Source organism: Spodoptera frugiperda, chromosome 25, assembly GCF_023101765.2.
Source record: "Spodoptera frugiperda isolate SF20-4 chromosome 25, AGI-APGP_CSIRO_Sfru_2.0, whole genome shotgun sequence".
In the NCBI taxonomy this organism is placed as follows: domain Eukaryota; kingdom Metazoa; phylum Arthropoda; class Insecta; order Lepidoptera; family Noctuidae; genus Spodoptera; species Spodoptera frugiperda.
Window position 1 is genome coordinate 13,909,428 of NC_064236.1, and position 17,482 is coordinate 13,926,909.

Genomic DNA, 17,482 nt, shown 5'->3' on the forward strand with positions numbered 1-17,482 from the left:
CTTAAAAGAAATAAAAGAAAAAATAGCAAGAGGTCAAAGCAACAGGTCTGTTACGGAATCATTCAATATTCCGGAAGCAACATAAAAAAAATAGACTAAAAGCCGACTCCGTTTCCAAAAGTCTCTCGGAAGATTCAAGAGCGTATTTGGACCCGACTTAGAAAACAGCTTGGCAGAGCTGCAGAAAAATTAAAAGTGAGAAATTATAAGAACAGATTTCTTTTTAGGGGGAAAAATCATCCAATGACTTCTTCCGCCTTGGGCGAGGCGAGAGGGAGTGTCAGACTCTTACTGACTAAAAACCACCCCGTTCCTTCTCCTGCTTTTCGAGCCGGAGCCCCGGTAAACCCGCTAGGTAGTCCGCAGCTCCGGGCCGCCAGAAGATTGGATCCAATTTGGCCGATGTACTGATTGGTGGCATGATGAATGCACAGAGTACATGGGATTTGGGGCCTTCACTTGTGATAATTGTCAGGGTTGATGTCTTAACTTCGCTCTCTTGCGTACTCTTTGCTTGTATGAAGGGTTGTCACTGCGTACTCTTTGCAACCGAGCACCCTAAGAGTGCGCACGAGACGAGTATTATGTTTCTATTTAAAATTATTTGAGACCGGTTACCTTAAAGTTTAAAATTGTATTCTTCAATGACCAAAGCTTAAAATGAATAATAAGTACAAAGTGTATTTTTTAAGTTATTTTTTTAATAAATAAATATTTATAAAATGCGCTTTCTTTGGTGGCTCTACCCTAAGACTTTTAAAGAGGCTTTTAGTCCATTTGGCATTATAGGTATTATTAGTACCAAGCGATTACGTTTAGTTGAGAATCACATTAACAACATAATATTAAGGGCCAGTGCTGACCAAAGCCTCTCTTCGCATGGAGAAGGTTTGAGCATTAATCAACACGATTGCACGCTTGCATTAGAAGATACCTAGCTGCTATCAGTCTACTAATAAAAAGTCAGAACTTATGACGGGAAATTTACCATAAACATGGTAAATATCCCGTCATAAGTTCTAATAATAGTGTTAGTGACCATGTCAGTTTAAAAACTTATAAAAAGTCAGAAAATTGAAGTATAATTATAGTATTTTTATAATAAATGCGCTTAGCTGTACATACAGAACAAACCTTACTTGTCCACTATAACTACAATTGCAATAATTGGAACCATGAACAGATATTTATTTGAGTTTAAAAGCAAAAAGGAGTTTGTGGTGGGATAACATTTAATAGGAGATTATTGAAGAATACCTATTGATTGTGTCGACACCAAAACACAAGGTATAAAAAAAAAACAAAAGTAAGTTCACGGTATGGTGTACAATTGGCCCAATTCGACCCAAAACGATAGCTTTCAGTCGCACAATATGCCATTTTTTTTATTAAGTAGACAAGTAAAGTCAAGACAACTACGTACTTACCTTAATTCAGTCGGCAGCCAATCCTGACGGATGCAGCGACCGCTGGCACCGCATATATCGCCCCGCAGCTCATGCAGTAACACACACACACACCACTTAAAGACTGCACTAGACACACTCACCACACACTATATTTGTAACTGGATCCGCAATTTTACTAAATAAAGATTAAAATTTTGATAATGGGTGAATATTTTCACTTGTTGATTTCACATAATCTCTGAAAGTGTCAAACATTCATAAATAGGTGGCACTAAAGAAACACTACTGGGATATTTTCCAATTACTAAACGGCTTCTAATAAAATAAAACAATGGGGATAATTTCCAGCATCTTTAATTGCAATTAAAACAGAAAAAGTATCAGTTATTAATATAGTATTATTACATGACATTTTTACGTTTAATATGACTAAAATATTTGTGTCATAATTGATGTCTTTCCTCCGAAAAAACATTATAAAAATACATAAATTAATTTAGAAAAATAAAATATAATTTCAGGTAAATTTTTAAAGTTATTTATATTATTGCTAATTTGGTAAAAATGGTACTCTGTGTAAGGCAAATTGATTTAGACAAATTTCATTGAGACAGCATGTCACCAAGCAAATGAGACGAGCTAAATTGTAAATACAGCTCTAACGCATCGCCTTCCAATGTTATTTTTATATATTTGAGGGCCAAGGTGATAAGTCGCATTACAAGACATATAGTAATGCGTACTAGTGACATTGATACATTTATCTCGTCTCTTTGCCCGTATGAATTATTATTTAAACACATAATTTAACTACATTAGCCAATAAACGACTTGCAAGTGATCATATGAACGTAGAAGTTCCTGTGTAAACCTAAATATCGATAGGAGAGCACTTTCATTACTCCGATACATTTATTTCAATTCCCATACTACAAGTATGAATACAACATGTTTTCATCTCAATGCTCATATAGCAAGAACTTCTATGTTGATACAAACATGTGTAGTGTCTGAGAGTTCATATGTTTACAAGTACAGTGTCCAAATGAAAAGAAAAATTAATAACAAAATAAGTACAAAATACAAATAAATATCAATCAATTGATCAATATAAATATCAGATGTCTAGATTGTGATTTTTCAGTCATATTATACGTTAAGTTCCATGCACACGCGGTAACTTTTGCATCTATGACCGCTACAAGAGACCACCTTAATACCACACAGCCGTGGTCATTGCAAAACTTAAAAGATGGATAGACGTTCGACATTTCTAAACACACTCGTACTATCGAATCACCGGAGTCTAGCTTCCCTAACTAAGGTTAAAAAGGCAGTCGTCACCCACGTTATGTATCAGCAATAAACATCGAGTACAAAGTGAAAGTCGCACATTTCTGCCGGATGACGAACAATCAAGCATAGCAACTTAGTGCGAGTTGGCTACAGCCTCTAAGTTGTATATGCCAGGCTAGCTGCTGAGGCCTTTCAACTTTCTTTAGCACATCGTGAACATTTTAGAAAATAGATTCTTTTCTGGACGAAGTCAAAGCTAACCACAGCCTAACTAGTGGGACGTGCCCAACCAATTATTTCGACAAGACTCTCTCAAGTCTGCCGCACAGTACGGAACAAACGAATGATGCGAAGAAATCAGACACGATGATCGTGTACCCTACATCGGACAGGTCATTTCATAATATTATCACAATCGTACCGATGCAATTTTACCGCGCATGAGCGGAGCAGACAAGCCGCAATGGAGTGTCTACGCGGCAAACAGCGAGTACTGCGTGATTGTTAACCTCAATTACAGCTACGTTAGCAAAACAATGTAAGCCTATCTAAATTTACATCACTATGTCGATATTTTGACTAGCACTTACAGTCAACGATGGTTCAGGATTAAAACTGGCCAATGGAAACAAAACGCGTACTTTTTTGATAATATTTATCGCACTGTTAACTTTATCTACACTAAAATTACCACTAGAATTGATTTTCAAATATTTTCTCTGTGTGTAATGTAGAATTTTAAATGTGAACGCTACTATTGGAATATGTATTATCGATAAAATTTGTATTCTTCTACATTTAAGATGGGATTTAAGGTACGATACGATACGATTTCACTCGTCATTGTAAGTGACCCGTAACTGTCTCGTACCTCAAAGACTACCTTCTGTGTTTTATCTATCTTACTGAACGTCATTATAGGCACAAAAGAACTTAGTGCTACTGGTAATATGGATTTATATTTAAATTTTAAAATTCGGAATATAATACCAATGTCTACGGATTACTTGTTGATCTGCTACTGACTATCATAGTGTAGATAAGAGTAATATTAATAAATACCTAAATAAAATATTGCAATATTTGCCACATTAAAATACATACAAAACGTGTAAAGTAGAACATGTTGAGTTGAGTTGAAAGTTGTACTTATGATAAATTAGTGTGTGTTAAGAATGTGCAAAAGCAGACATTCAATATCGTTAGTACGAGTTTGCTTTACGTTCAATGAGAACTAAACAATAGCGCGTTCAGGTCTGATTGGTCTGAGGCCGGTGCGAATAAACCAAACAATCAGAGTGCAGAACGCGGTTTCTTTTCGATTTCGTTAAACGTAAAAAAAAACTCGTACTAAGGGTACAGGTCTAAATAGTAAACATGGCCTACAAGTGAGCTACAAACTAAAATACACAAACGTGAAAGTGATGCTAAACTATAATATAGTGTATTGCACTGATCCAAACGGCAAATTCTACCAATAATAGCACGCAACAGAATATATTGATCATCATGACTATCTTGTTAAATGAAACTACGCAAATATACGCTAATAAGCTGTTTTCATCTGAATAATTCCACCCTCAACCAGCGTTTGCTGTAATCTTTTGTTTAATAACTTAATATATTTATTTTATGATTTCATATAGCACTAATTAAACCTCTATAATAATAATATTTTCCAATATAATAAGAGTACACATCGAGGGGAAAATGTGCCAAAGTATATACAAAAATAACTGTCATTTTAAATGTGATTATAAGTTAGAAGGAAGCTAACGTTACACGAAATGCGCTTCAGGTTCTAGATCACAGCTACTCAAAGGCTTATGAAATGATTTACAACTAACACAAATGCCAGGTACTATGGTGATAAAGTAGAATGACTTATTGCTTTCATATACTTAATATCATAAAAGAAAGCTGTGTACTGACGTTTGGTATTTTACTTCAGTAGTATTAATGAAAGAATAGATACTAGCATAATTATGTTAATTGTAAATTGACTTGATAAAACTTTCAGAATCTGGAGGCTAACCCGGATTCACATAATGAAATTAATTTTACAAAAACTATGCGAGTTAACGAAACTTTTTTTTTAAGTCATCTAATGACTTCCTCCGCCTACTACCACAGTGACACAAAAGTAATGCATGCATTGTAAAACTGGTACATGTAATGTTACTGGTCAAATTAATTTTATAGTACTAAATTCAAGCCACTAATTCCGTTATGTAAATATGGGTTTAGGATTCGAACATACTCTAGGTAAGAACTCTTTTTGAATACGAGTTCGAAACCAGAAAGCTATTTATGAAAAGTTCGAAACCTTAACCCATGGCTGAACCGCTCTTCATGTAACGCTTGCCTTAAAAATATATTTCATCAGTAAAGAATATAAATGTCATCAAAGTGTCAAATATTGATAAAGGCTACATTCACGCGACTGTGAATACAATAAAACAATATATACCTAATCTATTTATGCACCATTAGTCGTTTAATAAAAAAATAACACCAGCAAAAAAATAAATTAATTAGCAAATGTTATGATTCTGTCAAATAAAACTTCACAACTTACCTTGTCAACGGTGTACTTGCGTTGGAATTCATTAAGTATCAATTTCAATAAATTATATTACATAAGCCTAATTTAGAGTCTTAATAAAAAAGAGGACAACTCTGACAGCGGCCATGAAGTGAGAAGTAAATATCGTTTGGCGATCTCTACTTTATATCAAGTTAAAATACAAGAGTTTAAAATCACCAAATCAGGAAATATAGCTATATCTCAAGAACTTTCGAAATAGCGTAAGTATGCTTAGATCATTGGCATTAAGCCCACCTTTACGTACAATTATATTTATTTTAATTTTACATACTTAAAAAGTTTAAATACACATTGACCAATCAATGACATCAAGACAAAGATGATTTTTCAAATATCCAAACTATTACCCACAATTCTTTCATCTGAATAATTCCACCTGCGACCAGCGTTTGCTGTATTTTTTTATTTAATAACTTAATAAATATATTTTTTACAATTTTTCATTTATTAAAGCGGATGTTTATATTAAGTTATAGCAAAACATAGATTGACAATTGTCAGAGTTGACCTCTTATTTTGGGACGACTATGGTTCAGTATTTGGTACAAAAAGTTACCTGGAAGTTTTACGGCAGTAAAAATTCTGGTAAATTCATTACAAGTCTCATTTCTGTAAGTCGTAAATAATCCAGGTAAAACAGTACAAATACACAGAATAGTCAATAAACGCATGTACACCGCAACAGTTCTAAAATAATAATTTCATTTCTTTACATAGCCTAATAATTTGGTCGAAAAAATGGAGGTTGAATAGAATGTTTACAAAATTAATGTGCATAATTGCCAATTTTCAACACTCCCGAGTTACATGCAACCGCCATTTTTCCGTCTAAATAATCGGACTAATCTTTATATAAACAAAATAAAATTCTAATAATAAATTAAAGATCTAAACTTGTGATGCCGATGACAACCACAGCCCAAATGGTCACATTCCTTGAGAAGTTAATTACTATTGCGTATCTATATTATAAAAATGTTCAATATATTCTTTTAATCTAACTAACACTACTAAAACGTATTATTTGGTGGTTACATCTTGTACATAATTTTAATGAGATTAAGCTTGTACCGAGGTGGACATGATGTAAAGAAAATATGTCTCCCTCGGCCAAACGACTCTAGACGTGAGCAATATTAAGGACTATAGCGCCAAGAAATATAGCTAAATATTAAGCACACATAGTAACTATATGAATGATACAATGTAGTAGTGTATGACAAATAGTATAATGCCGTGTGAGACATCGATTGCAGACGTGTGATGACGTGTGTAGTGAGACATGATCAACACAGTTACACATTTCTCATTAATGCAGGATATGTATGAACTTAGGTACATGAATGGGAACTAATTTCTTAGAAGACTTTAAGAGACACATCATATCATGATAAAGTTTATATTGATTAACTATTCTAAGATGAGATATAACGAATGTTAGAATAATCCTGATATTATCAATTCCAGATACACGCATATCCTATATTAATAAATAATGTCAAATAGGATAAAAATGGATACGAAGGACCAACACATAAATCAATTCCTAATTGCGATTGCAACCGAACTCCTAAGATATAAAACATTACTGAAAATACTGATCGATCGACACTTCGCTGATCCGTTTGCTCGACGGTTTGGAGATGTAAAAGCATGTAAGTGAACTCAATACTGGGTACAACACATTGGTGAATATAGACCTAACCGATAAAACTTTCACATAAAGCTATTACATATTAGTCATTACCTATACTACAGGTTCCATGTTGAACCGTTAAAATTATTCTTTAGTATGGTTTTGTGACTTATCATAGTATACATAATAACTTGATGTAATAATTACAAATAAAACATAAGACATTCACTTAAATAATAACAAAGGTAACTAAACATATAGTAGTATCAAAATCGACATCAACTAAATAACTTCTACTGCCAGCGTCTGATACAAAGGGACATTTAGGACGCTCAAAGATGTAGATGCAACCAAAACGCCCAAAACTTGTGGTACACACAAAGTGCAGTATAGATAGATTCACTCACTTTGACACTTTGAGTGAACTTATTTACATAAATGGTAACTTTGTGTGTACTGTGTATCGCTATCTTGGTGTTTTGAGTACCCTAAATGTCCCATTATGATCTGTCGCTGACTGTACATCACTGCTACAGTTCATGCACAGAACATAGTTCAACTTTACAAAATAATAATATATCTACTCCATGCATCTCCATAACCGTCGTCCTATTTACATCCACGTAACTTACGCGTTGATGAGCGTCGCTGGTTTGGTGGACGTACACACATACACATAGTCCGAATCGGAGTCAAGTCGCACACGGCTGGCCCTGCGTTAGGCGGTCGCTACTTGCCACACTATCAAATGGCTCTTGGAAGCCCGGTCGGCCAAAGAACTGTGACCACTTGAAGATCCGTCCTCCGCGACTACTACACTGTCTTCCATTTCCGAGTCGGCTGCAAATAAAACAAATCACGGTTTATAACAAATATCATCATAGTAGCACAAATCTTCCTCATCGATATAATCCATCACAAATTTCCCTTGTTACATGTAAGTATGCACCTGCATTTGCCATTGACCACCTCGGGTGTACATATATTATGAGACACGTCAAGAAAATAAAATATGGTAACAGAGCACATAACCAAATAACAAAACGACGATGTCAATGTGTAAAAATGATGACACAGTAAAAATATACAGGGTGTCCCTGAAATCGACGTCCAATAGGCACCAGAAGATCGGCAAGGTTCCAACTGTTATTAGAAAAATATAAAAAATAAATCTAGGTCCTACAGTTTTTAAATTACAGTGACTTATGTGTTATCCACGAAAAAGTACAGCCTGTGCCAGTCTTTTGACTCTTGTTGCTACAAATATTATTTTTTCGTCTGTAGTCTTCCTTACATTATCCTGAATAGTGCTTCAGTTATATGGAATCATAAATTCAAAATTAGCCAACTGCTTTAAATTGCGAAAACGCGTGTCCGGTTTAAGACGAACCAAATACTCTGAATAAAATTTTCACACTACTTTAAGTGACTGTACTGAATAAATTATGTAAGGCGCTGGTAGTGGCCAATTTCGCCAAAGTTGACGCATTTAGTAAGGATTCTAAAGTGGTATACTACATCGCACATTATTTCTTAAATTTACTTAAAAAATGTTTAATACATAATTTATTCAGTACAGTCACTTAAAGTAAGGTGATAATTTTATTCAGAGTATTTGGTTCGTCTAAAACTGACACTGTTTTCCAATTTTAAGCAGTTGGCTAAGAATTTATGATTCCATATAACTGAAGCACTATTCAGGATAATGTAAGGAAGACTACAGTTATAAAAATAATATTTGTAGCAACAACTAGTCAAAAATTGGCATAAACAGGGATAACACATAAATCACTGTAATTTAAAAACTGTAGGACCTAGATTTATTTATTTTTTTGCCGATCATCTGGGGGCCTACTCTAATTCAACGAACGAACGAAATAACTTCGCAGATTGCATACTACAATTCTATTTATTGCGAACTTTCGTGAACAAAAATGAACGAATGAAATGAAGATAAATAAATAAGTTTTAATAAGATATTAAAAATAAAACGTTATTTTAAGTGATTCTATTAGTAAATCAATAAAACCTACCGCCGAAGATTAAACGAAACTTCGGATTCGAGAACCGGAGTAGGCCCTCAGGTGCCTATTGGACGTTGACTTCAGGGACACCCTGTATGTGGTGCTATTGCAATGACAACAAAATAATGTTCACAATAAAAGACGGCTCATGTGTCTCTTCAACAGTAATTGCTCTCTAACACGTATTTTACGAAGTGCTCTAATCACTCTAAGAAACAAGTGAGAAAGCCATCAAATGTCTGCACATTATGCATAATAAACTAATTGTATACTTCTTATAACAACTGCATTCCTGCTGCTGATCTCCAAAACTTTAGCTAGAACATGGCAAAATTTAAAAACAACAGTAATCGTGCAGAATTTCCAAGTTATTCGCGTACACATAGTGCCTATTTCTTGTTGAAGCGAAGAGATGTAACAGTTTCGAAATTGTTGTTAAGTATCGTAGAACTATTCTGCAGTACATACAACAAACATAATATATTCTCTGTTAATATTTACACGTCTATACATACTGGTATTAGCAATATACACGTTAGCAATATATTAAGACATAATTGATTAGCTACAATTATGTAACATCGTGCTCACCTTCTGATGGACAGTGTTACACCGAGGACCAATGTTAGTGATGGTTTAGTGGTGGTATGTTAAGTTAGGATGAGTCGGATATGTGTGAACTCATGATATGAATGTGAGGTCTTGACAGAGATGTCTTACGTTACATACAGGTTGTTCAGAAACAGTTTGTTACACCATTTATGAGCTGTGAATAAGTATTCGTTTCCTACAAACTTCTAAACTGAAAATGAGGAGAATTCTAAACAGATATACGAATCGATACGGTGATATAGCTGTCAAAACCTCAATGAGACCCACTGTCGATGATTACCGTGAACTACATGCTCATGTTAGCTTTGGTGTTATGTGTCAGCAAGCGAACATGCCGGTTTTATTCTAAAAATCAACGTACCAGTAATAAATATTAATTAATTATGCTACGTTCAGGTACGTTCAGGACTCTCTTAGAACTTGCCATACAATGAGGTGGGAGGCAGTGTCGCGCAAGTCATCAGCGTGTTCTTCTATATCGGCAAAAGAAAAAAACCGGGGAAATTAAAATCATTAACTGTACTATGCCTATTCAAACAGCGTTTTCTACTAAAGCCGTTAATTGAGACGGTACTCTATTGCGTGTGGTACGATGTAACACAACTATTGTATGCTGTTAAGAATAAGATCAATATAATAATCTTCTAAATATATCCTTTAAACCACTGTCAAATGCTTTACTGATCGAGAGTTTAATAATGATCACTATAAAAAGGCGACATGAAACAAATTTTAATAAGAAAAATAACAAAAATAAACGCATTTTAGTAGAAAACACCTGAAATTCAAATCAAACAATAAGCACAAATCCTTATGATAAAAATCCTACGTTCAAATAGAACTAGTCTTAAGTCTATGCTTACAAGCGTACAAGCGTATTACTAAGTAAGTCTACTATTACTAAGCGAAGCTTACTAATGGGGATGAGTGTCTACACTAACGTGCATATTGCTTGTTTTGACTTGTTTAAATTGTTTTAAACTAGCTTACAATTGACTGATTGAGTTTCATGGACATATTGTGCTGATTAACCAGCATTTTTATTACGTTTTCGTCGACTTTAAATTGTATTAAAAATTAAAAAGGTTGGATAGTTCATGTGAATCTGATTGTTGTTATTTAAATGTATAGTCGTCACAATTTAAGAGGTCAACTCTGACAGCTCTGACAACTCTGACAGAAGTTCCAGGACGTTCATAAAAAGTTATAGCAGTACATAGACTGACAAATGTCAGATTGACCTCTTAAATTGTGTTGACTATATTGTGAATGTAAATGTTGTCATTTCAATCAAATTTTATTTCATTCTCAGGTAGTAAATATATGATAACGTGAGTCAATGCTTTTTGAGTTATTCATAATAAATTTGGTTGCGCCTTGGCTAGTTACTGCACGCTCTAAAATGCACAAGTATCCATGAAACTACTATTCAAACGATTTAATCAATTTGTATGCCTGATGAATTAATGTATTAAATGTTTGTCCCAAGACTATCATGAAATACGCATATTAAGATCTACATTATGACTTTATTGGCGTTGATTATGATAATATTTGATGACTGAATTGCGTATAACTTAAAACAACGAACTATCTTAAACATTATTATTACTTTTTGCTTACGTTTTGTAAATTAAGATAGACTATTTTATCTATTACTTACATTCGAAGCATGTAATGAAAATACGGCTAGCCACCTGTATATGTGTCTGTTATGTAAGAAACTAACGATTGACATAGCGCTCGTCACGATGAAACATTTTAATTGAACAATGACAAGTTAATTAGCAGGTTAATGATAAAATGTTTAATAGCAGCGCAATGATTTTATTACTAACATTAACAAATGTATTAGTGACACTGTCGGTTAGTTACTTTCTTTACAAATTGTCCAAGAAAATTGTTTTATTTTGACCAGTATCAGTAACGAGGATTTAACAACAGAAACTGTCATCACGGATGAGATGTTCGTTTTATCACATTCAATCTGTTCATTGATGTATAGGATTTCTTTTTATGTCAACAACTTTGTTTAACATAATACAAGTTAGACCAAGATTTGGCTATTTGTTAGAAAACAAAAATTAAAAAGAAAATGTTTTGTTACAAAAGTTTTACATGTTTTACGTTTATATCAATAAGTTACGAATGGTTTCTTAATTTTTTAAACTATTTAGGAACAGTGATTATTGTTAACTAGACATAGACATTACAGATTGAATGTGACATACAATAGACATGTACCTAAGATGGGGTTCTGTCAAATTTCATTGACAATTTATCACTATCCAAAGTTATAAACTTTTAATATATCAATGCAAGTTTTTTCATAATTTGGTATGCACAATATCTTTTTTGTTAATATATCACTTCTACAGAATATAGCTAAGAAAAGTATAATTAAGGGATTTGGACAAAAGCAACATCTGATTAATGACAAAAAAAACTAGGAAGACCCGCTAAGCGGATCTCTGTCGACCTCAGTAAAACAACTGCAGTCTTATCGAAAATAGAGTTAAAATAACTTAGCTATTTTTTAATTCCGTGACTTTATACCAAATGATATAAGAGGTATTAGTAAACATGTACTGTTTATTGTTCACTTGACTTCAAATGGAATTAAGCTGAAAATAGTTTGGTAAGTGATAATTTGTCATTTTTCGAAATGAAGAGGGTCTTACCTAAAACACATATAAAACCGTAATATAAAGAAAATGGTACATACCTATTCTAAAATCAATATATCCTTCGCCACCCGATATGACCAACATGGGTGGTATGGTCGGCGAATGCCTTCGAGGAGATTCAGGAGTGCGTGCGGGGGATCCAGCCACTCCGGGCACTGCTACGAAGAAAGTAACGGCGTCACGATGTCCATGGAAGCTTAGTTGGGCATGGGCCATCGAACACCATGGAATATTGCCAGTCGGACAGGCGGCTATGGCAGCTGCAAAAAGTATATAACACTGTAATATAAGACAAGGCTAATTGTACCCACAAAATAATTGTTTATGGATTAGGGTAAAATAAGTGATATCTTATATTCGATCATTATGTTTTGTGCGTTTTCACACTGGATCCTTAACCATCTTACACTTGTTACTTCACTTACTTTGAGCGGGCGACCGTGAAGTCGACGGTTGTGGTCCGATGGAATCTCGACTAGATCCTTCTGAGAGCGGCACTGATATTACAACTCCGTTACTTGTACCGATCCAGAGCCGCCCTGAACTAATCAACAAAGCTGTAATCCTGACTAGGGAGAAGCCAAGTTTTCCAGTACCCAGCATTTTGCTCACGTACGGCTCAATATCAACATCCTTCAAATGTTGGTACGTATGTGCATGATACAAACGCAGGGTGGAATCCATTTTGATTGAAACCTGATAATTCAAAATATTTTAGTACAATCAAGTAATAAATACACACAACATGATTATTATATTCACTAAAATGTTTGCAAAATAAAAGTATTCAATGAAAATAAAGTTTAAAGCATAACAATGTAAGTAAAATTTTACTTACTAATTTACTATGATGGAACTATGTGATGATGAAATTCAAGGATCACTCAACAATGAGTTCGTTGTTTAAAAGTTGTTATTTGTGATGTAAACTATTATGTGTGATGACTTACCCAGACTCCATCGCCATCGCAGGCCATCTGCCTTACTTGACTCTCCTGGCGCGGATGAGCTTCCAGCGAATGCAGCAACAATCGTGAGCGAGGCTCTATGACGTGCACCTTGTTACGGTAGCCGCACCATACAGTGCAGCCCACGGCGCTTAGACAGCGAACTGGAAACATCATTTTGAGAGTGACACGTTTGTTCGTCTAAGGAGAAGGAGAAACTATTCAGACTATACAAATACCTGAAATGAACTTACCAGAACATTTAGGGTCACCCAGGGTGAGCAACCAATACTGTCCGAAGTCCCACTGTCCGTCCGCGTGTCTCGAAAATATAGCTACGGTGCCGTCAGCGAGCGCTACAATGCTTCGGGAGGCGCAAGCCACTATTGATAATATGGCGTCATTTAGTTTTACTCTGTAATAAGAAAAATGTTATTACAGTTAAAATATTACATTTGGGCAGCAGAAATCCTCAACTACCAAATCATTGCGCATTTATTATCGAGACATAGTACACTATTATAAGACATAGTAGTATTAATATGTGTACACACAGTGTATAGGTAAAATAAATTGCTTTTTCAAAAATATTGGGCAATAATAATTATGTAGTGATACTACATAAATTAATGATTACAAAGACTGATCTATAATCCATCACTATAGGTCTCAGATCAATTTCTTACCTGGCTAAGCATTTCTTGTAGTTCCCAACAGCAGAGTGTACATAGAGGTTGCCACTCTTGGTGCCTAGCCACATGGTCGCCATCACCGTCGACATCTTGCGTTCCTGCTCCGGTTGTGTCTCCGTCTTCGATTGCTGCTGAGCAAACGCTTCAACCCCTGGCTCGGGCGAGTTCAAAAGACCTCCTAGGAATAAGAAATATACATGTTTTAGATAATTTTACGAGTACGCAGACTTTTACTAATAAAACTACATTTAACTTTTTTTTATTTGTAATAATGGTTATCTTGGTCAGGCTAAAGTATCACATGGTTAAATAGATATATACAAGTTATAAATCAAAGAGGGCCTATTTCCATAAATAAACTCCATTTTAAATACAGTATAGACATGTAACTGGCTAAAAACTTAATATTTGTGCTTTTGGAATAGAAAATGTTATGTACAATATGTTTATGAAAATTGTTTCTGGCACACCAATGACCTTAAATACAGAGATATCTCACCATTGATGGGTGTGGAGCTGAGTGGCGGACTGTCAGGGTGTACAGGTTCAGGTTCCTCGTTAGTTTTGGCTGTCTCTTGATTCTGAGGTTCTGGTGCAGTTTCGGGCTCATTCACTGGTGTACTGGGAGGGGTCAAGATCGCTGCTTTCACCTGAAAATTATAATATACATAAATATTTACTGCACTATTGGCGCAGTAGCTGTGTGACCGACCGCTCTGTAACGTGTTAGGCAATAGCGTACATTCTGTTGTATTTGCACACTCTTGTCTTGTTCTCTTACTACAGTATCTCCTGTGTGATGGTCCTAGTTTAGTTAAACTAAACTAATCATAATGGGATATTTTTGTATGGACTATAAGTTAAACGCCATTTTTGACGATAAATAACCTTAATCAGATTACCTCGATAACATTTCCTAAAAGCTTTTAGGTATATAATTATTATTACAAACTTACTAAGCGAGTAGCTCCAACGACAAACGTGTCTGACTCGCCGTTCTCGTCCGTGACATTAGACTTGTGTACGTCAACGGAATCTATCCTGCCGGCACCGAACACGTACTGTAACAATGAAACGTTCACAGTTAAATACAGAACAACAAAAACAATGCAGCATGTCATGACAGTTTCAGTAGGTTCCTGTTTCTGATTGGGCGGGAGGAAACGCCCGGGTGTCATCACTGCGAGGACCGCCCGGAGGACACGGTGGAGCATACGGTCGTGGAATGCCCTGCATGGGCTGAGCACCGCCGTGTCCTCAGGGATGTGGTCGGCGACGGTGACCTCTCGCGTCCGGCATTGGTACAAGCCATGGTGCGGAGCGAGGGGGAATGGGATGCCGTCTCCTCCTTCTGCGAAGCAGTCATGCTAGCTAAGGAGGAGGCGGGGCGCGTGAGAGAACAATCCTCCTCACGCCCCAGCCGTCGCGAGAGACACTCCGGGCGTCGGGGATCGCGAGACGATCTCCGGCCACCGTAAGTGCGGGCCTGCGGACGGCGAGCAAGGGTAGCTCACCGCCCGAACAGAACCAGACCCGTGCGTGCGGCGCGTCGCGTTCCGCGCGCGCCTCAAGAAAACCTACGGCCGAGCCATCAGACCACCACAGATGGTAATTAAATTTTTTATGGCCCAGTAGGGCTGATAACTGATCCGGAGCTGCGGACTACCTAGCGGGTTTACCATAAGTAGATTTGTTTATTTTCATGAAAAATCCGTAAAATCCGGATAATCCGGATTGGACCAAAAATCCGTTCTTAAAAATCCGGATTTTCAAAACACGGCGGATTTGCATTCTCTACAAGCCATAGCGAGGGGGAATGGGATGCCGTCTCCTCCTTCTGCGAAGCAGTCATGCTAGCTAAGGAGGAGGCGGGGCGCGTGAGAGAACAATCCTCCTCACGCCCCAGTCAGTAAGAGTCTGACACTCCCTCTCGCCTCGCCCAAGGCGAGAAAAGTCATTGGATGATTTTCCCCCCCTCGAGAAAAGTCATTGGAAAAAAAAAAAAAAAAAAAAAGCATGTCATGACAGTGTACTGTTTGACTTTAGGCCTCTTCTTACAAGATTTACCATAATCTCCATGCTACGGGTATGTAGAAGATGTAGTTTTTTAAAAGTATTAAATCTTTATATTTCATGTTATCGCAAACGCTTCTTATATAAATGTGGCCTATACTCCTAGCGGTAGATTGTCTGGAGCTGTTAATAAAATGTTATATAGTAAAAAAGAGCATAAACTGCATTAGACAAAACTTTCATTACAATGCATATTACCCAAACATATCATATAAAACTTATAAGAGAAGACAAGTAGTAGTGTTACTTTTTTATTCCTATTTATTTTGAGATATTTATCAAGAAAGATATGACAGCCTCATCATATATGTGACAATAAGGACTTGTTTCACAATGTCTGGATAGCCGCTATGTATCAGACAACTTTGAATTAAGAATGTATTTTGTATGCACTATCTGTGACATAAGTTTAACGGGCACTTATATGAAAGTGGCGAAACAGGCGCTTAAACTAATACTTACAGAATGTCGTTTTTCAACCGCTCCTGCTGCCCTCTCTTGATAGTCCCGGTAGTCTTCAGCGACCGCGCCCGGCACAGACGCAACGCACAGAATATGTTTGTCAGTCACCGGGAACGATTCTATCACCTCAGCCGGATTGTTCGCATCGATGATCTGGAAGAATATTCTAGTTAGATCATATGGTATTTGAGTGTCAGTCTCATCGATTCAAATCGATTAATAATATCGCAAAGTATATTTTACATCAATAGGTTTTTGATAACAGATTCCTTCGCTAATAAGATTGCATCTACGGCAATAGATTTTAAACAGGTCATATTTGTCTGCACGCTATAGACGGCAATATTACACAAATGCAACAGTTGCAGTTACCTCCCGCTCATAGCCCGGCCATATCAAAACTGTATGGATAGCTGTCCTTACAGTTTTGCTATGACCTGGTAAGGTCGGTATGACTACGCAATAATGTGCCAATACTGCAACCAAATATCCCCCGTTTAAAAAACACCTTTATATCAAAATTAAAACCCTTTGATTGGAATAGTTTCATTGGCTAATGTTTACTAACTCTAAAAATAGAATGAAGGTAAAGTGTGTTAGGAATCTTACCATGACAATCCCTTTATTCTGGTTGCTGGAACATATCCAAACGAGAGATGATAGGTTCTTCTCTGTATACTCGACACTCTGCGTGGACTGCAGCTGTTGGTTAATTTCTTCCACCTCCGGCGAATGCACCGACTGAGCCTTGTTCATCTCGTACGCTGTAACAAGATTCGACGTTCATAATCGTATCTAAAAGCTTTTTAACCGAGTTGAAAAATAAAGATGAGGTTGTTATCCAATGTTTAATTGGTCGATTTATACTTTTCGTACCCCGAAGGAATAGACTGTTGTGTATTATATTTTATCAAAACTGCTGCTGATGCTCAACAACCTAAATTAGTCCGATAGAACGACGAAGAGTTTGAACAGTTATTTTGAGATAACTCGATCCCGAATCCTTCTTGGTCTAACAGTATAGAATACGTACCTA

The 17,482-nt window shown here is 36.1% G+C and overlaps 1 protein-coding gene across 4 annotated transcripts in view; it reads right to left on the bottom strand.

Annotated features, from left to right (window-relative positions):
• Positions 1–1,747: 1,747 nt before the first annotated feature.
• Positions 1,748–17,482, bottom strand: part of LOC118264681 (JNK-interacting protein 3) — a 49,240-nt gene continuing 33,505 nt past the window's right edge. For 3 of the 4 annotated variants that reach the window (XM_035577298.2, XM_035577282.2, XM_035577274.2), the window contains 10 exons: positions 17,056–17,210; positions 16,447–16,599; positions 14,868–14,972; positions 14,411–14,561; positions 13,906–14,089; positions 13,474–13,634; positions 13,223–13,383; positions 12,698–12,968; positions 12,311–12,532; positions 1,748–7,789 (listed from right to left, as the gene is read on the bottom strand). In XM_035577298.2, the coding sequence (XP_035433191.2) occupies positions 7,668–7,789; positions 12,311–12,532; positions 12,698–12,968; positions 13,223–13,383; positions 13,474–13,634; positions 13,906–14,089; positions 14,411–14,561; positions 14,868–14,972; positions 16,447–16,599; positions 17,056–17,210 (1,685 nt within the window). In that variant the 3' untranslated portion in view covers positions 1,748–7,667. Of the gene's footprint in view, positions 7,790–9,946; positions 10,059–12,310; positions 12,533–12,697; positions 12,969–13,222; positions 13,384–13,473; positions 13,635–13,905; positions 14,090–14,410; positions 14,562–14,867; positions 14,973–16,446; positions 16,600–17,055; positions 17,211–17,482 lie in introns of all 4 variants that reach the window. The other variant, XM_035577306.2, reaches the window with a different exon arrangement.